The sequence below is a fragment of the Vidua macroura genome, chromosome 29 (assembly GCF_024509145.1).
Source record: "Vidua macroura isolate BioBank_ID:100142 chromosome 29, ASM2450914v1, whole genome shotgun sequence".
NCBI classification, from domain to species: Eukaryota; Metazoa; Chordata; class Aves; order Passeriformes; family Viduidae; genus Vidua; species Vidua macroura.
Window position 1 is genome coordinate 1607682 of NC_071599.1, and position 21766 is coordinate 1629447.

Sequence of the window (21766 nt, forward strand, 5' to 3'; positions counted from 1 at the left end):
GCCTTGGTCACCTACGGACAGGGGGATCCCGGGGCGGGGGGGCTCCTGTCCTATCCCGGGATAATCAAATCCTGCCCGGGGCTGAGCCCACACGGCCGGGCAGGTGTTTGGGGCGGGGGTGGGGGGGAAACGGCCCCGTGTCCCCCCCCCCGATTGCCCAACGGCGTCTGCGGCTCCGTGACTCGGGGTTTGCGCAACCCCCCCACTTTCCCCGCCGCGTGGGCGGGGGGGAAATCCCGGCTGGAAGGACCCAGAAGTGCCGGAGGGAATTCGGGAGAGGGAAGGTGGGAACGGAAACCTGGGAATGAGAGCCCGGGAATCGCCACCCCCGCCCATCCAAGCGTTGTGGCGCGGCTACCCAGGTGTTTTTGGGGGGGGTCCGCAGCCTCCTGCCCCCCTCCCCGAGCACCCCAGCACCCAGAGGTGCCCTGAGCCGCCCCAGTCTCAGCTCTCACAACATCCAGCGCGTTTCCCAGAGGTTTATTGAGTTGGGGGTTCCCTGTGGGGGGGTCGGGGTCCCCCGGAAGAAATTGGGGCGGGGGGGGGGGGGTCAGAAGCGCTGCTCGGCGTCGGGGACGCGGCCGTCCCGGAGCTCCTGCAGGCGCTGCAGCAGCCGGGGCAGCTCCAGCTCCCCGAGCTGCCGGTTCTCCCGGGTCCGGACGCTGACGGTGCCGTTCTCCCGCTCCCGCCGCCCCACCACTGCGGGGGCACGGCCGTCGGGGAGGGGGGCACGGGGTCCCCGCGACCCCCCCCGGCCCGCACAGGCACCCCCCCCCCCCCCCCCCCCCAAGCACAGCACCCCCAGCTCTGAGCAGCACCCACCGCCCTGCGGGGTCCCAGGGACTCGGGGGGGTCCCAGAACAGTCCCGGGGAAGGTCCCAAAAGGGGGTGGGGGTCTCAGAGGGGCTCCCCTAAAATACTCCTGGGGAGTTCCCGAGTGGATCTCAGGGGGGGTGCTGGTGAATTCCCAAGGGGGACTGAACTCCTGGGGGGGGTCTCAGGAGGGGCTTCAGCAGATTCCTGAGGGGGTCTCACAGGGGGGGCTCCCAGGGGATTCCCAGGGGAGGGTCTCAGTTTTCCTCCCCAGCAGCACCCAGGATGTCGATGGGGGCGTCCAGCCAGTCCTGGGGGGCTCCAAGGGGGTCCTGGGGGGGGTCCTGGGGGGTCTGCAGGCCACGCCCCACCCTTACCCAACTGGAAGTTGTAGTGGGTGAGTTGGGCCCGGCGGATCTTCCGTGCCAGGGTGGTCCCAGGGTCCCCGTCCAGGTCGGCCAGGAGGCCCCCCCTCCTCAGCACCGCCTGCACCTGCACCCCCAGGGTCAGTGGGGGGCACCGGGGGGCACGGGGGTGGGGGCACATGGAGGGGGTCACACGAGATGGGAGCACATGATGGGGGTCCTGGGGGAGCACGGGGAGGGGGGGGGTCACATACTCACCTCCCGGGCATAGTCCTCGACCTCGGGGGTCTGTGGGATGACCATGGCCTGCAGTGGGGACAGCCAGAGCGGCCTGGGGGGGCACCAGGGGTCACTGAGGGGCACTGGGGAGCACGGGGGGGAACACACAAGGAGGGGGTGCCCCAAGGGTTGCAGGGGTGTCCCCAGGATGGAGGGGATACCTCCCAAAAGATGGAGATATCTCGGGGATCCAGAGAGTGTCTTGGGGATTGAGTGTCCCCAAAAGTGGGGAGTGTCTGTCCCAAGACAGGACAGGGGTGACACTGGGCACGAGGGGGGCCAGCAAACTGGGAACTGGGGGTGTCCCTGGGGACTGTGTCCCAGGGACTGGGGGTTGTCTGAAGGACTGGGGTGTTTTTGGGGACCCCCCCTCACCATCTCCCGCCGTAGCTCTCGGCCAGCACGGCCACCATGCGCTCCACGGAGCCCAGCACGGCCCGATGGATCAGCACCGGCCGCGCCGGGCTCCCGCTGGGGCTGGGGGGAAAACGGGGTCAGGGGGACCCCTTGCCCCAACCTTGATGCCTCCCAAATCCCCAATTCCGCCTTCCCCATCCCAATCCTGACGCTCCTCAGCCCCATGTCCCCCCCCCCCAAATCCTGACCCCCTCACCCAGCCCCATTTCTGTCCCTCCACCCCAAATCCTGACCCCCCCACCCAGCCCCATTTCTGTCCCTACACCCCAATCCTGATCCCCCTCCCAGCCCCCAATTCTGCCCTCCCAATTCTGCCCTCCTCAATCCCAATCCTGCTCCCCCCCTCCCCACAACAATCCTGAACTCCAGCCCAATCCTGGCCCCCACAAATCCCCAATCCTGCCCCCCTCCCAATACCTGGCATATTCCAGCTCGAATCTCTCAGGCATCTGGAAATCCAGCTGGATGGTGCCACACTGATGGTGCCTCCCCAGAGCATCCCGGATCCGGATATCAATCTTTTGGGAATCCAGGGGAGGGGAGGTTCCAGCAGGGCCCTGGTTTGTCCCCTTCAGGGATCCCCCCCTTCCCCAAAATGCCTCACCTTGGGCCCATAAAAGGCGCCGTCCCCCGGACTCAGCTCCCAGGGCTGCCCGAAATTCTGCAGGCTCTGCTCCAGCTGCTGCAGGGGTGGGTTGGGAGGGTCAGGGGGGCACAGCGCAGGGGGCACACGACACAGGGGGCATCATCCCACCTGCTCTGCGCGATCCCAAGTTTCAGGGTCCCCCAGGAATCCGTCGGGACGGGTGGCCAGGGCCAGGCGGAAGGAAAAGCCCAGGACGGCGTAAACGGCGCGGATGAAATCCAGGGAGGAATCGATCTCGCTCTCCAGCTGGGAAAAGGGGTGTCAGGGGGGGCAAGTGACACGTTCTGAGGGCACAGGGAGGGGTCAGGGGCACAGACACCTGCTCCAGAGTGCAGAAAATGTGGGCATCGTCCTGCTGGAAGCGCCGGACCCGCGTCAGCCCCGTCAGGGTCCCGGGGGGCTCGTTGCGGTGCAGGACCCCGAAATCCGCCAGGCGCAGGGGCAGCTCCCGCCAGGAGCGCGGCCGGTGGGCGAACATCAGGCTGGGGACGGACGGACAGACGGACAGGCAGCGCCCCCCAGGTGTCCCCACAGGCACCCCAGGGCCACCTGACTCACCAGTGGGCCGGGCAGTTCATGGGTTTGAGGGAGAGGGGCTCAGGGGCGGCAGGGACGGAGAAGATGTGGGGGCTGTAGTGCTGCCAGTGCCCCGAGAGCTCCCAGAGCCGCGGGCTGAACAGGTTGGGGGTCACCACCTCGCTGAAGCCCCTCGCCCGGTACTCGCTCTGCGGGGACAGGGACAGGGGGGGACGTCAGCTCAGCCCCACAGCATCGCTCACGGGGGGCTGCAGGGACGGGGAGGGCGAGAGCTGCGCCCATCGGGGCACGACAGGAACTGGGGGGGCAACAGTGTGTGAGGGATGGGGTGCAGGGTGGGCAGAGGGGTCTGGGCGTGAGGGGATGGGTGCAGTGGGGTCTGTGGGGGGCACAGCGGTGCCCAGCTGTGGTGGGTGATGGGGCGCACTGGGGTCTGGGTGATGTGACAGGGACACGACGGGGGTCGTACCCGGATGAACTCCACGAGGGTGTTGTAGACGTGGGCGCCGCGGGGCAGGAAGAAGCAGCTGCCAGGGCTGAACTTGTGGAAGAAGAAGAGCTCCTGATCCTGCAGCAGGGAGGGCGTTACTGGGGGGGGGGATCCCCGTGGCTGTGAGGGACCCCCCCCCACCCCAGCCCCTGGCAGGGCTCACCTTCCCGATGCGGCGGTGGTCCCGCTGAGCCGCCTCGTCCTGCGCCCGCTGCCACTGCTCCAGGTCCTGGGCGCTGGGGAAGGCCACGGCGGCCACACGCTGGAGGGACTGGCCCCCAGCTCCCCCCCACAGCGCGGCCGAGCTCTGCGGGCACAGGGGCACATCAGGGGGCCGGGCGCCGGGACCCCCACCCAGCACCCGCTTTATGGGGGGATGTCAGTGGGGCACCGGGACCCCCACCCAGCACCCGCTTCATGGGGGATGTCAGTGGGGCACCAGGACCCCCACCCAGCACCCGCTGCACCAGGGGATGCCAGCGGGGCACCGGGACCCCCAGCCAACACCTGCTTTATGGGGGATGTCAGTGGGGCACCGGGACCCCCACCCAACACCTGCTTTATGGGGGATGTCAGTGGGGCACCGGGACCCCCACCCAGCACCCGCTTTGTGGGGGATGTCAGTGGGGCACCAGGACCCCCACCCAGCACCCGCTTTGTGGGGGGATGTCAGTGGGGCACCGGGACCCCCACCCAGCACCTGCTTTGTGGGGGATGTCAGTGGGGCACCAGGACCCCCACCCAGCACCCGCTTTATGGGGGGATGTCAGTGGGGCACTGGGACCCCCACCCAGCACCCGCTTTGTGGGGGATGTCAGTGGGGCACCGGGACCCCCACCCAGCACCCGCTTTGTGGGGGATGTCAGTGGGGCAGGGCACAGGGACCCCCACCCAGCACCCGCTTTGTGGGGGATGTCAGTGGGGCACCGGGACCCCCACCCAACACCCACTTTGTGGGGGATGTCAGTGGGGCACCAGGACCCCCACCCAGCACCCGCTTTATGGGGGATGTCAGTGGGGCAGGGCACCGGGACCCCCAGCCAACACCTGCTTTATGGGGAATGTCAGTGGGGCACCGGGACCCCCACCCAGCACCCACCGTGAGCACCCGCAGGGCTCCGATCAGCCCCGTGTGCCGGAGGAGGGGCCCGCGGCACAGCTGGAGCAGGGGGCCGCACCTGAGGGATGAAGAGATGGACGTGGGGACAGCTGTGGCGACCGAGGGCCACGCCCAGCGTCCCCTGCGCTCACCTGTAGACTGTGGCCATAGGGGACGTCACCTCCTCGAGCTGCTGCAGCTGGAAGGCGTTGTGCTGAGGAGGGACAACGGTGATGGTGGGTGACGGTGGGCTCGGTGACATTGGAGGGGTGACACCGAGGGGGAAGTGACACTGTGCTGGGGCAAAGGACCAAGGCGGTGACAGGTAACGCCAAGGTGGGCCCCGATGAGCGTCACCCCAGCTAATGATCCCAATCAGGGGGGGTCCCAGCGCCCCCAGGGTGGCCTCCCATGCCCCATCCTGAGACGGGGACGCTCTGGGGAGGGGGACACACCTTGAGCAGCTCAGCCAGCTGCTGGCGGGTGGCCTCGAGGCGCTCGAAGCGGTGCCGGGCACGGGCGAACGTGGCGCAGGCCTCCTCCAGCGCCGGCAGCTCCGCGCTCTGCACCGTCCTGCGGGCACGGGGACACGCTGGGGACACGCCGGGGACACCCCGGGACCCCGCGGGTGCCCCGCCCTACCTGCTGCCCATGTGCACGTCGCAGAAGAAGCCGTCCTCGGTGGCCCGGGTGCTGCAAAGCGTCGCCCCGAAAAACTGCTCTGCCACCGCGGCCAGGACGCAGGCGCTGGAGCGCCAGAAAGCCTGGGGGGACATTGGGGACACACATTGGGGACACGGGGGACAGGGGCTGTGAGGGGCGCGGGGCCGGCACCCCAGGCCCCCCGGGCTCACCTCCCGCCCCTCGGGCGTGGAGAAGTCGAGCAGCTCCAAGTCGGTGTCACATTCCAGCGGCCGGTCCAGGTCCCGGAGGGTCCCGTTCACCCGGGCCACCAGCGCCACCTCGGCCAGGCCAGCCCTACAGGGAACACCAGAGACCCCGTGGAGACCCCACAAACCCTGCGGGAATCCTGTGGGGGCTCTGCGGGGATCACGGGGACACAGGAGGAACCCCAGTGAACCTCGTGGGGACTCTGCGGGGATCATGGGGACACAGGAGGAACCCCAGTGAACCTCGTGGGGACTCTGCGGGGATCATGGGGACACAGGAGGAACCCCAGTGAACCTCGTGGGGACTCTGCGGGCACCACGGGGACATCGCAGACTTTGCGGGGACACCCTGAGGGACCTGGGAACCTTGACAGGACACCGCGGGGTCCCCGGGGACAGCCTGGGAACGCCCTTGGGCCGTACCCGAGCTCCGCGGCCACCTGGAACGGGGTGGTTTGCAGGGCCCGGCCGGGCAGGCGGCGCCCGCCGGGCAGCGCGATGCGGATCGGGGTCCCCGGCGGGAGGCGGCCGCCCCCGGCCCCGCCGCCGGCTCCATCCCCGGGCCCGTCCCAGCGCTCCGCCGCCGCCGCCCGCAGCCGCTGGAAGAGCCGGAGGCGCTCGGGGTCCGGCCCGGACACCTGGGGACGGGGATCAGCGCGAGGTCACCAGAGGTCACCGGGGCTTAGAGCCCGCGGGGAGCGGGCAGAGGGGGGGTGCGGGGGGGTCCCGGGGGTCCCGAGCGCACCCGGTGTCGCCGCGGGGCTCCCGCCAGCAGCAGCCGCGGACCGGCGCGCGCGGACATGGCCGAGGCTCCGCCCGTTCCGCCGGAACCGGGCACCGCAACGCCGTCCTGCCCTCCCCCCCCCCTGCGGAAGCCGCGTTGGACTCGCCCGCCCGTGAGGGAGAGCCGCAGACAGGGCGGAACCATGGAAGGGGCGGGGGGGGGGGAAGGAGCCGCAGGGAGCGGGGCCCGGCCCGGGGCGCTCCCCCTCAGGCCGGGGGTGCCCGGAGCGAACGCGAGAAAGAACGGACCCGCCAAGGGCTGGTTTGGTACTTTTTATGCAGATCCTGAAGCCCACACCGGTATCAAACAGGTACGATGGAGGCAACTAAAAACCAACCAAAAATAATTAAAATAAATCAAGTAAAATCCCGACTTCATATAAAAGCCGCGGGGGCGGCCGTGGGTGTGTGTGTGAGGGGGGGACCCCTCTGAGCCCCCCGCCGGGCTCCGGCTGCGTGTGGTGAACGATCCCAGAGGGAATTAAAAAGTGATTGCTATATACACACACGTAGAAAGTCTGAACAGCGATCCCGGGGGCTGGGGAAAACAAAACAAAAAAATCAAAAGATCCCCAAATTAACCCAAACCCAACCACAGTCTTCCCAAGCAGAGGGAACAGGCTTGGGCCTTCTTGCTGCCGGAGTCCCACGTCCCATAGAGCTCCAAGGTGGGTCTGGGTGGGTTCCTCGACCCTTTTTTTGCCTTGTTTTGGTGCTTTTGGCAGACAGGAGGAACAGAGGGGTCTCCCCTCCCTGCAGCAGCAATTTGGGGATCGGCTGGAAACCAACACCCCAACACCACTCAGCGCTCCTCTCGAAGCTTTCAGAGTTTTTCCTTTCTTTTAATTTTTTTTTTTTTTTTTTTTTTTTTTTTTTGTCGTAACTTTTTCAACTACTACTGAAGGTTTTATTTAACAGCAACGTGGCTTCTTCTCGTTAAAACATTGTTTTGTGTCTGTTTTCTTGTCTCACCCAATGCTGGGGGGGCGGGGCTGGGGGTAGAACCAACCGAAAAGTACAGAACATTTAATTTAGGAGAAGGTTACAGGGGTCGTCGAGGGAAGGAAAAAAGAAAAAAAAAAAAAAAAATTGAAAAAAGAAAAAAAAAAAAAAAAAAAAGAAAACAAACGAAAGGGCAGCCCCGGGAGCTCGGCAGCTGCGTCAGTACCGGGGAGGAAAGAAGGGGCGCTTAGGGGTGAAGAAGGGGGCCCCCCCTCTTCCGAAGGGTGGCCGCGGCCGCTTCAGGCTCTGGAAGGGGTCTCTGCCGCCGAAGGGCTCCCGCGGGCGGAACTCGGCGCGGGGCGTGCGGAGCAGGACGGAGCCGCGGCCCGCGGGGTCCCGGTGGGCCGGGGGGCCCAGCCCGCGCGCGGCCCCCAGCTGCTCCCGGGGCAGGGGGCCGGGCCCCGCGGGGTCTCGCGAGCGGGGCAGGGGGTCCCGCGGCTGCGCCCCCCCGAAGTGCTCCTTCAGCGTCCCTTGCATCGTACCGTGCTCCTTGGGGAAGGCGCCGGCGCCGTGCTCCATGGGGGGCGGCGCAGGGAAGGGGACCCCGCCGTGCTCCCCGGCCGGCGGCGGCTGCGCGGGGAAGGGGACCCCGGCGTGCTCGCCGGGCACCGGGGGCGGCGGGGGGCGTGGGGAACGGGACCCCCGCGTGCTCCACCGAGGGGGGCGGGGGGACGCCGTGGGGCAGCGGGAGCGGCGCGGGCGTTTCCTTGGAGAAGGGGTTGGCGTGATCCACCGACGGCATGCGGGGAGGGACCGAGTGATCCCTCGGGAAGAGGCCGCCGTGGTCCTTGGTGGGAGCGGGCGGGGGCACGGCGGGCGGCCCCACCGGCTCCCGTGGGAAGGGGTTCCCGTGCTCCAGGGGAGGCGGCGCGAGGGGCGGCGGCGGCAGGTGGTGCTCGAAGGCGGAGCTGAAGTTGTTCGTTCGGAAGTTGTTGACGCTCTCCGGGAAGGGCGGCACGTGCTCCTTGTAGGGCGCCGGGAAGCCGCCCATGCCGGGCAGCTCCGAGGAGCCCGAGGGCCCGTTGTCGAAGGCGCTCCCGCCGCTGCTCAGCTCGAACCAGCCCGCCCGGCTCCCCTCGCGCCCGTGGCCCCGGCTGCCCTTGCCCAGCACCCGGATGGACTCCACGGTCTGGATCGGCTCCCCCGACATGCCCCGGCTCGAGGCGTTGTGGTAGCCCAGCGTCTCGATGGGGGCCCCCTTCTCCTCGGTGCTGTCGGGCAGGTCCAGGCAGGAGGAGGAGACGCGGGTCTCGATGCGGTAGTGCTCCTCCGGCGGCTGCGGCTCGCCCTTCACAGCCCCGGACAAGCTCCCCACCTCGCCGGAGCCGCTTTTGGGAATCTGCCCAAAATGCTTCTCCTCGGAGGGCTTCCGGGAGGCGTTTTTGAGCATGTTCTTGAACTCAATGGTGGAGGTGGCCGAGATGGAGGAACCCAAGGGTTTGTCCCCGCCCGCCGCGGGTGCTCGGCTGGCGGGGCTGGGGAGGGCGTTTTGGGGAGAGAAGAGCGAGCGGTGGGGAAGCGCGTGGGGCGAGTCCGAGTATTGCTTCTGCGGGAGGCCGGGCTTGGGCAGGGCGCTGTGGTTGGAGTCCGGCGTGAAGAACACGTCGTTCTTGCTGGGCGACGGGGACCCGTCCGAGGCCGAGTCCTTCCCCCTGCGGCCGTAGCTCCCAAACATCCCTGGGGATGAGGCCAGCGGGTCGCAGCTCTCGCTCTGATCCAGGATAGACCTCATGGCCGGGGGGAAGGACGGCTTCACGCCGAACTCCTGCGACCGCTGACCGTAGCTGGACAGCACTGGCTGGTACTCCGCAGAATCGGGGAGTTTACTCGATTTCAGGATAGACTTGACCGGCTTCTTCTCCAGGTTCAGCATGGCCGAGGGCGGCGGCCCGGAGTAGTCAAAGTCACGGTAATCCTCGTCTTCTTGGAAAGATGTATCTGGGTAAAACTTCTCCTGGGAGGAGTCCATCAAGGAGGAGGGCATCTCCCTGCTGTCCACAGGTGGCTTGTACAGGCTGGCCGGGGACTCTCTGCCAAGGCCGAAGGGCCGGTAGCCATGCACGGAACTGGGAAGTTCTTGGGAATATCCATCATCCCGGCCCTGCAGAGGCGACCTTGTGCTGCTGGGAGTTGAAGAACCGGGGCTCATGATTTTCGACAGCAGGGAGATCGTGTCGACGTTGCTCGACGTTGGCTTGTCCATCATCTCGTCCTGGGTGGGCGTCCCGCTGCGCTCGTCGCGCACTGGCGTCCCGTCCACATTGTCCATGGAAGTGCTGGTGGGACCACGCTGGAAGTCAGAGGTGTGACTCTCCGTTGCCATGCTGGACCCCAGGCTGCTGAGGATGGGAATATTCAAGTTCAGGCCACTGAAGCCAGGATTTCCCTTCAGGAAATTGTGTATCTTCATCTCCAAGCTGGGAGAAGGGGGTTCTGATTCCAGCTTGGCTTTTGAAATTTCGGAGGACTGACCCAGTGAGGTTTCTGTTGGCAAAAGGGAGGAAGGACTGGTAGGGTGGGAACTGGAAAACCCCAGGGAATTAGTTGGTGGCTTAAAACCAGAGCTTGACAGTGCTGGGGTATGTCCGACGGGAGCCTTATTGACTGAAGTGGAGGAAACCTCTGCGGTGGTTGAGTTTGGAGAATAACCAAAACTTTTGGCTATAAAGGACTGCGGATTGGAAGGAACGTTCCTCCCCTTCACGCACGGCACGGTTGTGTTGGCTGGCGATGCCGAGGTGCTCTGCGGGGCGGGTTCTCCTGACTGAACGGTGTTTCCAGCCACGCTCTGCAGCAAGGACGACAGCCCTGGAAAACAGAACTGCTGCATCAGGTGCTGAGGGCAGGGGCAAATCACCCCAAGCCACTGCCATAGGGGAAAGGCCCCTATGTTGGCACTCTTTACACCCCCCAATCTCCAGCCACGAAGAGGACTGGATTTTGCTGCACTGACACTAGCACCCAGTGAGTTGCAACATTTCGCCAAAGGCTTGGATTGATCTACAAATATAAATTACACCATCGAGTCAGGTGGGTAAGAACTCATCCTGGTCTGCAGCCAGGAGTGGGAAAACCTGCCCTGCTGGCCAGGTGACCCTGGCAAGGTGCCAGAGCAGGAGTAGAACCTCTTGGTCTCCTGTCCTGTTCGGGGAATGTTCCAGATACGTGTGCTTCAGCCACAGCACAAGCAGGAAGTACAGGAAAGTACAGGGAAGTGACAAATCTCACTGTTCCGTGACACCTGTGCTACCTGAGAAAGACCATCCACACGTGCCAGTGACGTAAAACGTTCCAATGAGGTTTTTCTCCCTCTGTTCTCACTTTAGGACAAGCAGAGCAGCACATTTCAGCCTGGCCACTGCCCTCAGACACTTGCCAACCCTCCCCCAGCACCCACCCCCGTACCTTGCAGCGCTGGCGCCGTCTGAGTCTGGGTTTTGGAGAGAGCCGACAAAATGCTTTCCGGAGTTATCTCAACTTTGGAGAGAATATTTGCTAATGGATTCGAAGGAGCAGACGGCGTTCCCAGGACAGGAGTCTTCAGGCCACTGGTGAGAGCTGAGGGGCTGGTCGGGGTCCCTGGCGAAGGTCTCGAGGCGGGACTCACACCTGGGGCAGGAGCACACACCACTCACCTGCGCTGCTCCGGCAACGCACGTGCTTTTGATTCAGGTTTCCCACAGGCACAACGGAGCACGAGCAAGGAGAGGCTCAGGAAGCGACACCATGTGCCAGAGACCCAACCAGACCTCTGAGAGCAGTAACTCCCTCGCGTTTATTTTGGGACAATTAAAGCTTTAAATGATCACCCAGCTCCGTTAGTGCCAGTGCCCACGGCCTGGCTCAGAACTCACCTGTGCTCTTCATCACCGACGTCAAACTGCTCAGGATGGAGCTGATCTTGGCCAGGTCCACGTTGGCCAGGTTGGGTAAGGCAAGCGCCGGTGCCAGAGGGATGGGAGCTGTGCTCACCACCTTCGGAGCCGGGGGTGTCGGAGGGGCTGGGGCCGGCGTGGCCACCGTCCCCGAGGCTGTGGCAGCCGCAGCAGCTGATGGCACCGCTTTTGGGACGCTCTCGGTCTTGGCGGGGGCCGGGGCCGGAGCAGCCTGTTTGTCCTTCCTCTCCTCCACTGCAGCAGAGAGGGGAAAACAAAAGCAGAAAGGTCACGACTCAGGGAACATCAATCCTGATTCCCACAGATGTAAAAACATCTTTGATAAATGTTCTGGGAGATGCAAATGATCACAGTGTGACTGGGACTTCCCTGCCAGGAGATTCAAACCCAACAGCCCCAGCCCACAGGCTTTGTGCCTCCTCCACATCCCAAATGAAGCTGGAGAAGGCTGGTTTGTCCTATATCAAATCACATACCAATGATTTTAGATGTATCATCCTCCACATCGGAGAGCTCCATGTCTTCCACATCCCGATTATCTGTTGCAGGCTCTGGAGAGACCATCTTGCGGCCCCCAGCTGCTGGAGACCGGGTGCTGTTCTCCTCCCCCATCCCCTGGAAAGGGGACTCGGAGCCCGTTGGAGATGGAGCATCCATGCTGGGAGAAGGGACAGGAGACTCCTCGGGATCGGGGAGGGTTGCTTTCAGCTGGTCCAGCTTTTTCTTCAGATTGCTCACTCGGTTAGCAAATGTTTTATAGGCCTAAGGAAGGAAGGACACTGCACTGGGGGATCTTTCATGCCTCAGTCACTTCCTTAAGGAAGCAACACACACCCTGATAAAACGAATTCCAAATCCCTGGACCCTGCAGTGCTAAGAACTCGGCTTCTCCATGGGACTCCCAGGGCAACAACCACAAAAAGTGGGGAGGATAAAAACTTTTTCCACTGACTTAAAAGAATTTTCATAACCCCCCACATATTTTAACAAATACCCATTTGGGGCTTTTTGCAGGTTCTGGTACTGGTTGTTTTTATAAGACTTTACTACTGTCCTTTCTTTGCTCATCTAGTTGTCACCTAAATCCCAAGTTTCCAGAATTCAGGATTTGTCACACTAACTGTAATTTTGCTCTGTTTAAGAATCTAGAGGGCATCCAACATTCCAGCAAAACACACAAATTGAGCTTCCAACTGCTGGATTTTGAGAGCATATCCTTGTCTTGCCCAAACCCTCCATTCTGCTCTCTTTGGAAACCACCCTTACACCAACCCCACAAACTTTTTAATTTTGAGAACAGAGAGATGAGGCATTTTCCAGCCCAGTGAACACAGGCAGGTGCTGTTCCACCTGTGGAGGATCCAGAAAAGGCAAACTTACATTTGCCACCACCTTGACTTCTTTGTACTGTGCCTCGTAGAATATCCCAGCGTTCTCCAGCGCCTCGGTGAGCGAGGGGCCGTTCTTCACTTGCTTGTCCAAGCCATTGACAAATTCCTCCAGCTTTGAACTTGCTTCTTCAAACTCCTTGGAGAACTTCTTCCCTCCTGTTTTATCTGCAGGGAGATGAACACCATGGAAATGAGCTGCCACATGCCAAACCACAGAAGTGTGGCCTCAGTGGCAGCACCTGGGATATTGGGACAGGGAGCTGCAGGCTCCCAGACCACCCTGGTCATCCTCTGGGATCTGGCAAGGAGAAGGCCTGGTTGCTGGCAGAGTGTTGGTTTTCAGACAGTCTTTTTCTGCTTGGTCTGAGCTCTGCACCTCAGAGTTTCCACAGAAATTCAAACTAACCCAAGATTTTTTGCTCCTGATTGCTGGTTCTTAACCTCACTCTGAAATTCTGGCATTTTCCAGACACAAATTCTGGCATTTCCCATCTCGACAGAACTGAGGAGCTCCCACAACACCTTCAGTGCCCTCGGGGCTTTACCTTTCAAGCACTTGAGTGTCTCAGTGCTGCAGACATCCACCCTCATAGTGGAAAGCTGCTTCTCCTTCAGCTCTATCTGATCTTCTGAGCGTTTGTACAACAGCAGCTCATCAATGAGGGACTGGGGCTGGAAAAAAAGCAAACAGGAAAAGCCTCCTCATCACATTCCAGAGAAGAGAAGCCCTGCCTCTGCTCTGCTTCCAGACTGCTTCCAAGCAAGAGCTAACCCAGGAACCACGTGGAGCCTGGGATTTTCAACCTCAGATCTCACGATGAGCAGACCTGGGCTCAGGTAGGAGCTGCAATTCCACAAATCTCCTGGTTAAAAGCAGGGACAGGTCTTTTTTTATTTACTCCCCATTTCACTCTACAGGTGCCTGTGCATTTCATTAATATGTCCCACTCTGTCAGGGGACTGAATTTAGACCAATTTCTTGCCACCAACCCCTCAGCCACAGCCCCCACATCACAGGAGGCTCCTGGGCCTGGGGTCACCCCACATGCAAACCCCCAAGGTGGGGGTCAGTGCCATGGGTCACTTCCACTCACAGACTTACTCGGAATTCGGCAACAATCTTGGACTTCAGAGCAGCTTTCGGGTTGGTGGAGGCTGTGGGGATAAAGGAAAATTGTGAAGAAATTAAGGAACCACATCCCAATGGAAAATCAGTCACAAAAGGCAGCCTAATAAGAGATATTTTAAGATAACTCCACGTGTTACCCATCACATCCTCCCCTCCATGCATGTGTCCCTCAGTGCTCCGGGCTCCTGGCAGCTCATGGGGTCATGGACACGCACAGCTGGATTGGGACCGAGCTCAACAAGTGACACTGCTGCTTTTTAACATGCTCTGAACATTTCCTGGGCACACCTTTTCCTCAGGAAGACAAGTCCCTGCAACAAGGTCGCTCTGACAGCCTTATCCAAGGAGTTACACCTCTCTGCAAGGAAGGGAATGTTATTCCCAAAGTGCCAGACCTGGAGCTGACATGGAGCCCAGGTTTCCCGTGGGTAGGGCTTCCCTTGGGCACTTCCTAGGTCTGACCATGCTCAGAGCCTTAACAAATGTCACACCTGGTTACAGGGTGGGGGGAACGAGTCCTGCTGGCAAGAGACTGAATCCATCAGATTCTGGACAAAACAGGAGAAACAGGAAAGAAGAAATGAGCTGATGAGAAGCAAAGCACTAAACCCTCCATCCACGCTGGACACAGCCCAGTTCTGTCTGGGAAAGCAGCTTCTGGTGTTAATATACACAGTAATAAACACTCCCCAACTCTTTTAACCTTCTGATGTCACCCCGTGTCACACGTCACACCTGATGTCCCACGTGTCACACGTCACACGTGATGTCCCACACGTCACTCCTGACATCTCACCGCCTCTGTGGGGACCACTCAGGGTGTTGGTGCAACATGAGATCATTAAGGTCACTCTGTTATAATAAATTCTCTCCTGCTGGTATGGGTTCTGGACTGTTGGACTCTCACATCCTGTCCCTGCACTTCCACCTCCAGGTTCCTCCTCCCAGCCCAGCCTGCTGGGGCAGGAGTGTTCCTGAGCATGAAGGGAATGTCCATCTCCTGCTTCTCTCTGTCTTCTCTCCATCTCTGACCAGTCTAAGAACAGTTTCCAAGAGGTTCCACCAGCTCCTTCCTCTCCTGTCCACAACATCTGCTCTCATATCTTAATTTTTGCCTTACTTCTTTTCTTTACAAAGTCGTTTCCTACCAACACCTCCTTGGTGTGCACATCTTGGGGCCCTTGTGAGCCTGCAGGCTCAGCTGGCTCAGCCCACGCTGGGCTCAGCCCTTCTGCTCCTTGAGCAGCCAATTTCTGCATTAGTGCACAGAGTTCACAGTGGTTCCTTACTTTGTGATTTCTTCCACGGCTTATTCGGTTTGTTCAGAGACTCTTTCAGCTGCTTCTGAGTTTTGAAAGTGGTACCTGGAAAACATTTCATTTTTGGCAGTCTGGCATTATGGGATTCCTGTCAAAATCTGGTTTTTGGTGCCATACAGTTGCACGGTGAAAGAGTGAACAGAAATTTGTTTTAAAATACCTCGACCAACTTCCTTAGAGGAGCTGCTGGATGCCCAAGAGAACCTCAGTTTACTCAGGAATGCAGCAACCTGGGGGTGGTCTGCCATTTTTAAATCAAGTTTCTGTTTGCCCTTACACTAAGGCAGTTCAAAAATCACAGTAAAAAGGGAAAACACAAGGAATCTAAAAATGAAACTCTTTAAGGGAGGCTGTAATGGAATCAGCATGGAACAGACAAAGCACTGCCCATTGGGAAAGCAGCCACAATACCTGATTTACCTGGAACCTCACAGACCTGTTTTCAAGTTACAGAAATGAGCGATTTCAGAGCAAAAAGCACAAACGTCACTTCTCGGCATGCAACACCCAGCTCAAGCCTGTCCTCGTGCCACAGCCCGACCCAAGACACCACGTTCCTCCTGACCATGATGGCCACTGACCCTCAGACCACACCTGAGGGCTTCCTGAGCACCTGCAGCTCTTGATGATGTGAGTAAAGCCAAAACCTGGACTCATTTCCTGCAAGTACTGCACTGCTAATTCCTGCTCTTAACCGACTCCACGTGTTTCTCCCCTAAGGACCTGAGGGCTCTTCACCCTCCAGCTTTGCTCCTGCCTCTTCCTACCCCACAAACACCATTAGTTAAAGCAGCCTACGACTGAACAGGGCAAGGAGGTAGAGCCAGAGCACCCTGGTCAGGACGTGTAGGACCATTTCAGCCTCATGTTCTGTTTGCTCTCAGCTGGAGCAGTTCCAGCTCATGTGAAAGAATTCACAGCTGCCTTAAGAAAGGTACAGAAGAGGTAAAGCAGAGGAGAATCCAGCGCTGCTCACGTCCCACACCCGGCTACGTTCCAGCCTGTGCCAGGTGCAAATGCCCCTCATTCCCCTCAGTGACCCCAGACTATTTCTACAACTTCAGCGAGCTCACGTGGCAGTTTGTAAGGTGAGAAATGCAAAGGGTAAGTAACTTACTCAGTGCTTCTTTCAGTGCCAAAATGGTTTCCTCAGGGTACACGTTCCTGTCCTCCCAGATTTTGAAGATTCTTTCAATAGATTTGGAAACGGATGGATCCCTGGAAGAGAAGAGTTCTTTACCCCCTGACTGCAGGACACTGGTGTGAGGCTTCCCTTGCTCCACAGGATAATTTGACCCAAACCATCTCCCCTGTGCAAATTAAAACCCAGCTCATGCCCACTCTGCAAACACACAGCTGTTCCAACAGAATCCTTTAAGTTCTGCTGATGTTTCTAGAAAGTCTGAGATATCAGAAGAAAAATTCTCCCTTTTTGAGACACTCAGCCTCCCAACAGCCCCTTAGTTCATTACTCACTTCACTAATGAAGCAGCCTCAGGAAGCACCTCTGCAAAGGTGTCCCGAAAAACAATGGCATTTTTCCTCTTGCAGTTCTGTATGACATCATTGGCCAAGTAAAAAAGGTTCAGCCGATGAGGAAAAGCAGCTGAGGACAAAAGAAAATTTAGAGTCAGCATCAGACAGAAGTACCACAACAGCCACACCTTGATCCCAATACTTCAGTGCTATTTTGGGAAAGTTTCAGCGTTTCCAAGGTCCAGCAGGGAAACCCTGAGGACTGGAGAGAGCATATTCAATTTACAAATGATCTTCAGATTCCCCCAGCTGTGCTTGCTCCTCTGACCCCCCTCATGTTCAAAAGCTCCAAACTGAGTTACTTCATCAAACCCCTTCCTCAGAGTGGGTAAACTTGGGAAGCTCATCCACATGCAAATGATGGTAATGAGCTCCTTCATTTCACTAAAGGACATTGCCAAGGATTAAACTAAAGGAACAGTGCCAAAAGATGGTGTTACTTCACTCACCCGTGTGTTGTCACCTCTCACCTGCCCATGTCACCCCTGGCTGCAACCAGAATCAGTTTTTATCTACAGATCCCTCAATTCTCTATCCTGCTTCATTTTCCAGTTGTCCCTACATTGGACTTCCCACAGCATGGCTGCACCTTGCAGCTCTCCAGGATTCCTCTCAGGAAGCTCAGCATCCTTCCTGGTCCAGAGCCCCGGGGGGGAGCTCACCCCTCACTCAGCAAAAAGCTGAAAAAAAAGCAAAAAAGCTGAAAAAAAAGCAAAAAAGCTGAAGAAAAAAAAAAGCAAAAAATCTCCCAGCAGAAACATTCCACCTGTGCTGCCCTCCCAGCATCAGGGCGAGTTCACGAGTGAACACAAATTCAAAAGGAAGATCCTGCAGAGAAGATCTTCCTTTGAGGGGAAGCAGAGCTCAGCCCACAAGAAAAGGCTTGGATGGGTTCTCAAATCCCCACAGGTCGATGTCCTTAAGCATCACTCCAGACTGGGGTGAGGAAGGGCACAGGGACAGAGCCCTCGGGAAGTCCCTGCTCCTGAAGCCCTGTCCCTCCACTGTCCCTGCCCCAGGACACACACCAAAGGCCTGGGAGCCAGTGAGTCACTGCCAGCAGCTGCTCGCCCCCAGCCCTGCATGGAGCCCCAGCTCCCAAATCCCAGGAGGAGCTTTTATCCCTGACCCCTCTCCTCTGGACATGGCCACCTCACAGAGCCCCAGGTCAGGAGATTTTATCCCTGACCCCTCTCCTCTGGCCATGGCCACCTCACAGAGCCCCAGTTCCCAATTCCCAGGAGGAGTTTTTATCCCTGACCCCTCTCCTCTGGCCACTGTAACCTCAAAGAGCCCCAATTCAGGAGCTTTTATCCCTGACCCCACAGTTCTGGCCATGGCCACCTCACAGAGCCCCAGTTCCCAATTCCCAGGAGGAGTTTTTATCCCTGACCCTGCTCCTCTGGCCACTGTAACCTCACAGAGCCCCAGTTCAGGAGCTTTTATCCCTGACCCCACAGTTCTGGCCATGGCCACCTCACAGAGCTCCAGCTCCCAAATCCCAGGAGGAGTTTTAATCCCTGACCCCTCTCCTCTGGCCATGGCCACCTCACAGAGCCCTAACTCCCAAATCCCAGAAGGAGTTTTTATCCCTGACCCTGCTCCTCTGGCCACTGTAACCTCACAGAGCCCCAGTTCAGGAGCTTTTATCCCTGACCCCACAGTTCTGGCCACTGCCACCTCACAGAGTCCCAGTTCCCACATCCCAGGAGGAGTTTTTATCCCTGACCCTGCTCCTCTGGCCATGGCCACCTCACAGAGCCCCAGGTCAGGAGCTTTTCATCCCTGACCCCTCTCCTCTGGCTACTGCCACCTCACAGAGCCCTAACTCCCAAATCCCAGGAGGAGTTTTTATCCCTGACCCCACAGTTCTGGCCACTGCCACCTCACAGAGCTCCAGCTCCCAAATCCCAGGAGGAGCTTTTATCCCTGACCCTGCTCCTCTGGCCACTGCCACCTCACAGAGCCCTAACTCCCAAATCCCAGGAGGAGCTTTTATCCCTGACCCTGCTCCTCTGGCCACTGCCACCTCACAGAGCTCCAGCTCCCAAATCCCAGGAGGAGCTTTTCCAGCACTGAGCGAGCCAAGGACTTTTGACCAGAACCTGTTGCTCACAACCTGTGCTCTGAACATGCTGACAGGGCAGGCTGAGGTGGGTTTTCTGGAGCACAGAGTGCTCTGCTCTGCCCCGAGGGCTGGGAATTCAACTGGAGCAGGGCTGCCTGGTGCTCTAAAACAATTTGCAGCCAGCTTTCCCTCAGATCATCATCCCGTTGGAATGGGGCTTCTGTGATTTAGTTAAACCCAGTGCTTGAGTGCCAATTCTCCCTCCCAGAGACATTTCACCAGCACAGAGCAATGATTCCACATCTTAATAATGTAATAATAGAATAGTATGTAATGTAAATAAGGTAAAATAGATTTCAAAAAATTATAAACCTTTAATTTAAACGATCCAGCATCTACACAGCAGAAAGAAATGTGGAGCAGGACTCCAGCCTGATGCTGAGCATACAGAGCACCACTTGCTCAGAGCAAAGTTAGAGCCACAAGTTACAAACCAAGATACACCCACACCACACAGGAGGAAAGATCCATAGGAAGGCTATGGACATGATCCACAAAGAAACCCAAGTGTCTCTGGGTCCAAGATGCAATGGGCTCTGTCCAGTGGGTGAACAGCTCCCCTCAGCTTAAACCAGTGAGGAAATGTGGGCAAACAGGAAACTGCAGAGCTGAGCCCACTCCAGCCATGCCACCTGCTCCAAACCAGGCACAATGGCATCAACAAAAATGGCATTTCAGAGCCTATGGACATGTTTAACTCACACTTAAACACCCTGGCCAAACCCTCCTGCAGGGACACTCGGATTCCCATCAGGGCCTTCCCAAAGGTGAAGAGACAGAATTTCCTTGCAGGAACATTCCTGTTGGGAAGCTCTGGCTGTGACCAGCATGGCTCAGAATCAAGATGCCAAAGCAACAGCAACATGTCAACTACCAGCACTCCTATTTTTCCTGCAAATACACAATTCTGTGCCCCAGGAGCCCCAACCCCACCACATTCCCCCTCACCAGGAGGATTTGATGTGTTCATAGGAGCTTTGGAATTAAACATTTAAATGCTCAAAAATGAACCCAGAGCCACCTGTACTTGCTGTGGCACCACCACTGAGCTCCTCTGGCTGGGACAGGGACTTCCCACAGCATGAGAACTGTGAGGTCCTTGGGGCAGAGGATGAAGTGCACCGTGAAGGGAAAAGCAGGGGAAAAAAAAAAACCTGTGGAAGCAGGGAGTAACCAAACAATCAGGGGTCAGGGCATGGCAGCATTGCAGCTGCTGTCAAGGATTGGGTGAGTAGGATAAGATGGTTAAGGAGGGACCTGGATAAAAGGAGGGGTGTCGAGGGGAGATCCTCACAAGGGCTGTGAAGGGAAACTTTGAAAGAATCCCACAAAATCCAACAAGAATTCCAGGCTGGGGCCAAGGGCTCAGGGTAGGAGGCAGCAGACAGGAGCTGGGGTAGGAACAGGGCATCGAGGACCTGCAGGTGGGAACAGTTCAATGGCTTTTGATGAGTTTGGGAAGGGGGAAGGAGTGATGGAAGAGCACTGAGGGCCTTGGAAGAGCCAGGACAACTGTGAGAAGGCCACGTGCAGAGGAGCTGGCACATCCCAAGGAGAGATGGGCTGGATTTTCTTCAGGGGGCATGCACTCGGAGCAGAAGGGGAAGAGCCCCAAGGATGATGCCACAGTGCCAAGGGGTGTCCAAGGGAGGAGGATTTCCAGGAGAGCTGGCAGTGGCAGCAAGACCCAGGGCACTTCCTCCAAAGCTCTCACCTTCCTCTCCTTAATTCCATGGAGTACAGACAAAACAGCTCAAACTCTGGGGAAAGAGGATCTTCTGCATTCTGCAGGAGTGCCTTGATAGCGAAACCCAACTGTCCCAAATTTTCCAAAAGGTTCAGCACACAACAGATCGACACTTTGGGGTGGGAATGCTATCTCCACGTTCCTGCCAAGCAGAGCTTCCTTGAACTCCCACAAGAAGAGTCAAACCTTCCCACGGCAGCGGAGATAACACTGCCGTGCTGAGCCCCTTGCCAACACCAACCTCCTCCCTCCAGGTCAGGGACACATCCTGATGGGCACTGCAAACCCCAGAACTGGCACCCGGAGTGTCCGTGCCCACCCCAGGCTGCTCCAAGCCAGGCAGGGCACAGAAACAGGTCCTTGAGCCCCCCAAAGTGCTGCTTTAGGAGATCATGCACTCAGGAGGACAAAGGTGCCACCGCCGAGGTGCAGGCACGCATGCTGTGCTCCTCCAAGGATGACAAGGTGATGCACACGGGACAAGAGGGAACGTTTTCGAAGTAAAAGGGACAGATTTAGATAAGGTGTCAGGAAGGAATTCTTCCCTGTGAGGGTGGTGAGGCCCCGGCACGGGTAGCAGAGACCAGCCGTGCCTGCCCTATCTATCCCTGCAAGGCTCCAAGGCCAGGCTTGGAAGAACCTGGGCTAGTGGAAGGTGTCCCTGCCCACGGCGGGGTTGGCACCGGACGGGCTTTAAGGTCCTTTCCAACCCAAGCCTTTCTACGGTGATGAGCCCGACCCTGCGCCACCGGCCGGTCCCCGAGTGCCCGGTGCGGGCTCGCCGCCGATGGCGGAGCCGGAACCTCCGGGCCCGGCCGCGCTCGCTGCGCCCCGCTCTGCCCCGGCCGCCCCCCGGGCCCGCACTCACAGCGGCGCAGCCACTTCATCCAGTGGTACACGATGGTGCTGTGGTGCCGCTTGTTCTCCAGGCACCACGAGGAGAGGCCCTGGATCGACTCCATCGTGTTGGTCACCGCCTGCAGCTTCCTGTCGAGCGAGGCCTCGAGCGCGCCGGCCGCGGACGAGGCGGCGGCGGCCGAGGAAGAGGAGGAGGACGAGGAGGCCCGGCCGCCGCCTCCGCCGCCCGCCGCCATCTTCCCGCGCTGCTCGCGGCCGGGCCGCGCGGGGGGCGGCGGGGCGGCGCCTCACGGGGCGGCGGGGCCCGGGCGGCGGTCACGGCCCGGGGGGGATCGAGGGGAGCCCGGGGGGGGCGCTCGGGCGGTGCCAGAGGCGGCGGGAGGCGGTCCTGGCCGGGGAGAATGGCTCAGTCCGGGCGGTGCCAGAGGCGGTGCCGGCCCG

At 59.5% G+C, this 21766-nt stretch overlaps 2 protein-coding genes across 3 annotated transcripts; both read right to left on the reverse strand.

Moving 5' to 3' along the window:
* Positions 1-471: 471 nt before the first annotated feature.
* TARS2 (threonyl-tRNA synthetase 2, mitochondrial) lies at positions 472-6341 on the reverse strand. 2 transcript variants are annotated; one of them, XM_054001388.1, is made up of 18 exons: positions 6282-6341; positions 5960-6174; positions 5501-5624; positions 5289-5410; positions 5102-5219; positions 4799-4860; positions 4647-4725; positions 3711-3854; positions 3527-3625; positions 3079-3245; positions 2840-3002; positions 2629-2766; positions 2479-2553; positions 2292-2392; positions 1833-1934; positions 1437-1509; positions 1191-1305; positions 472-699 (listed from the first exon to the last, which is right to left on the reverse strand). In XM_054001388.1, the coding sequence occupies exons 1-18, from the start codon at positions 6336-6338 to the stop codon at positions 551-553; spliced, it is 2103 nt and encodes a 700-aa protein (XP_053857363.1). In that variant the 5' UTR covers positions 6339-6341; the 3' UTR covers positions 472-550. The 2 variants fall into 2 exon arrangements, with proteins under 2 accessions (XP_053857363.1, XP_053857362.1); XM_054001387.1 differs by having other exon boundaries at positions 2479-2556.
* Positions 6342-6576: 235 nt separating this feature from the next.
* Positions 6577-21574, reverse strand: RPRD2 (regulation of nuclear pre-mRNA domain containing 2). The gene is given in 12 exon segments (XM_054001260.1): positions 6577-7945; positions 7947-10129; positions 10727-10930; positions 11176-11451; positions 11694-11979; positions 12598-12773; positions 13154-13280; positions 13711-13763; positions 15027-15101; positions 16174-16274; positions 16533-16662; positions 21336-21574. Coding segments are annotated over 12 exon segments (4302 nt in total). The 5' UTR covers positions 21562-21574; the 3' UTR covers positions 6577-7480.
* Between the last annotated feature and the right edge of the window lie 192 nt (positions 21575-21766).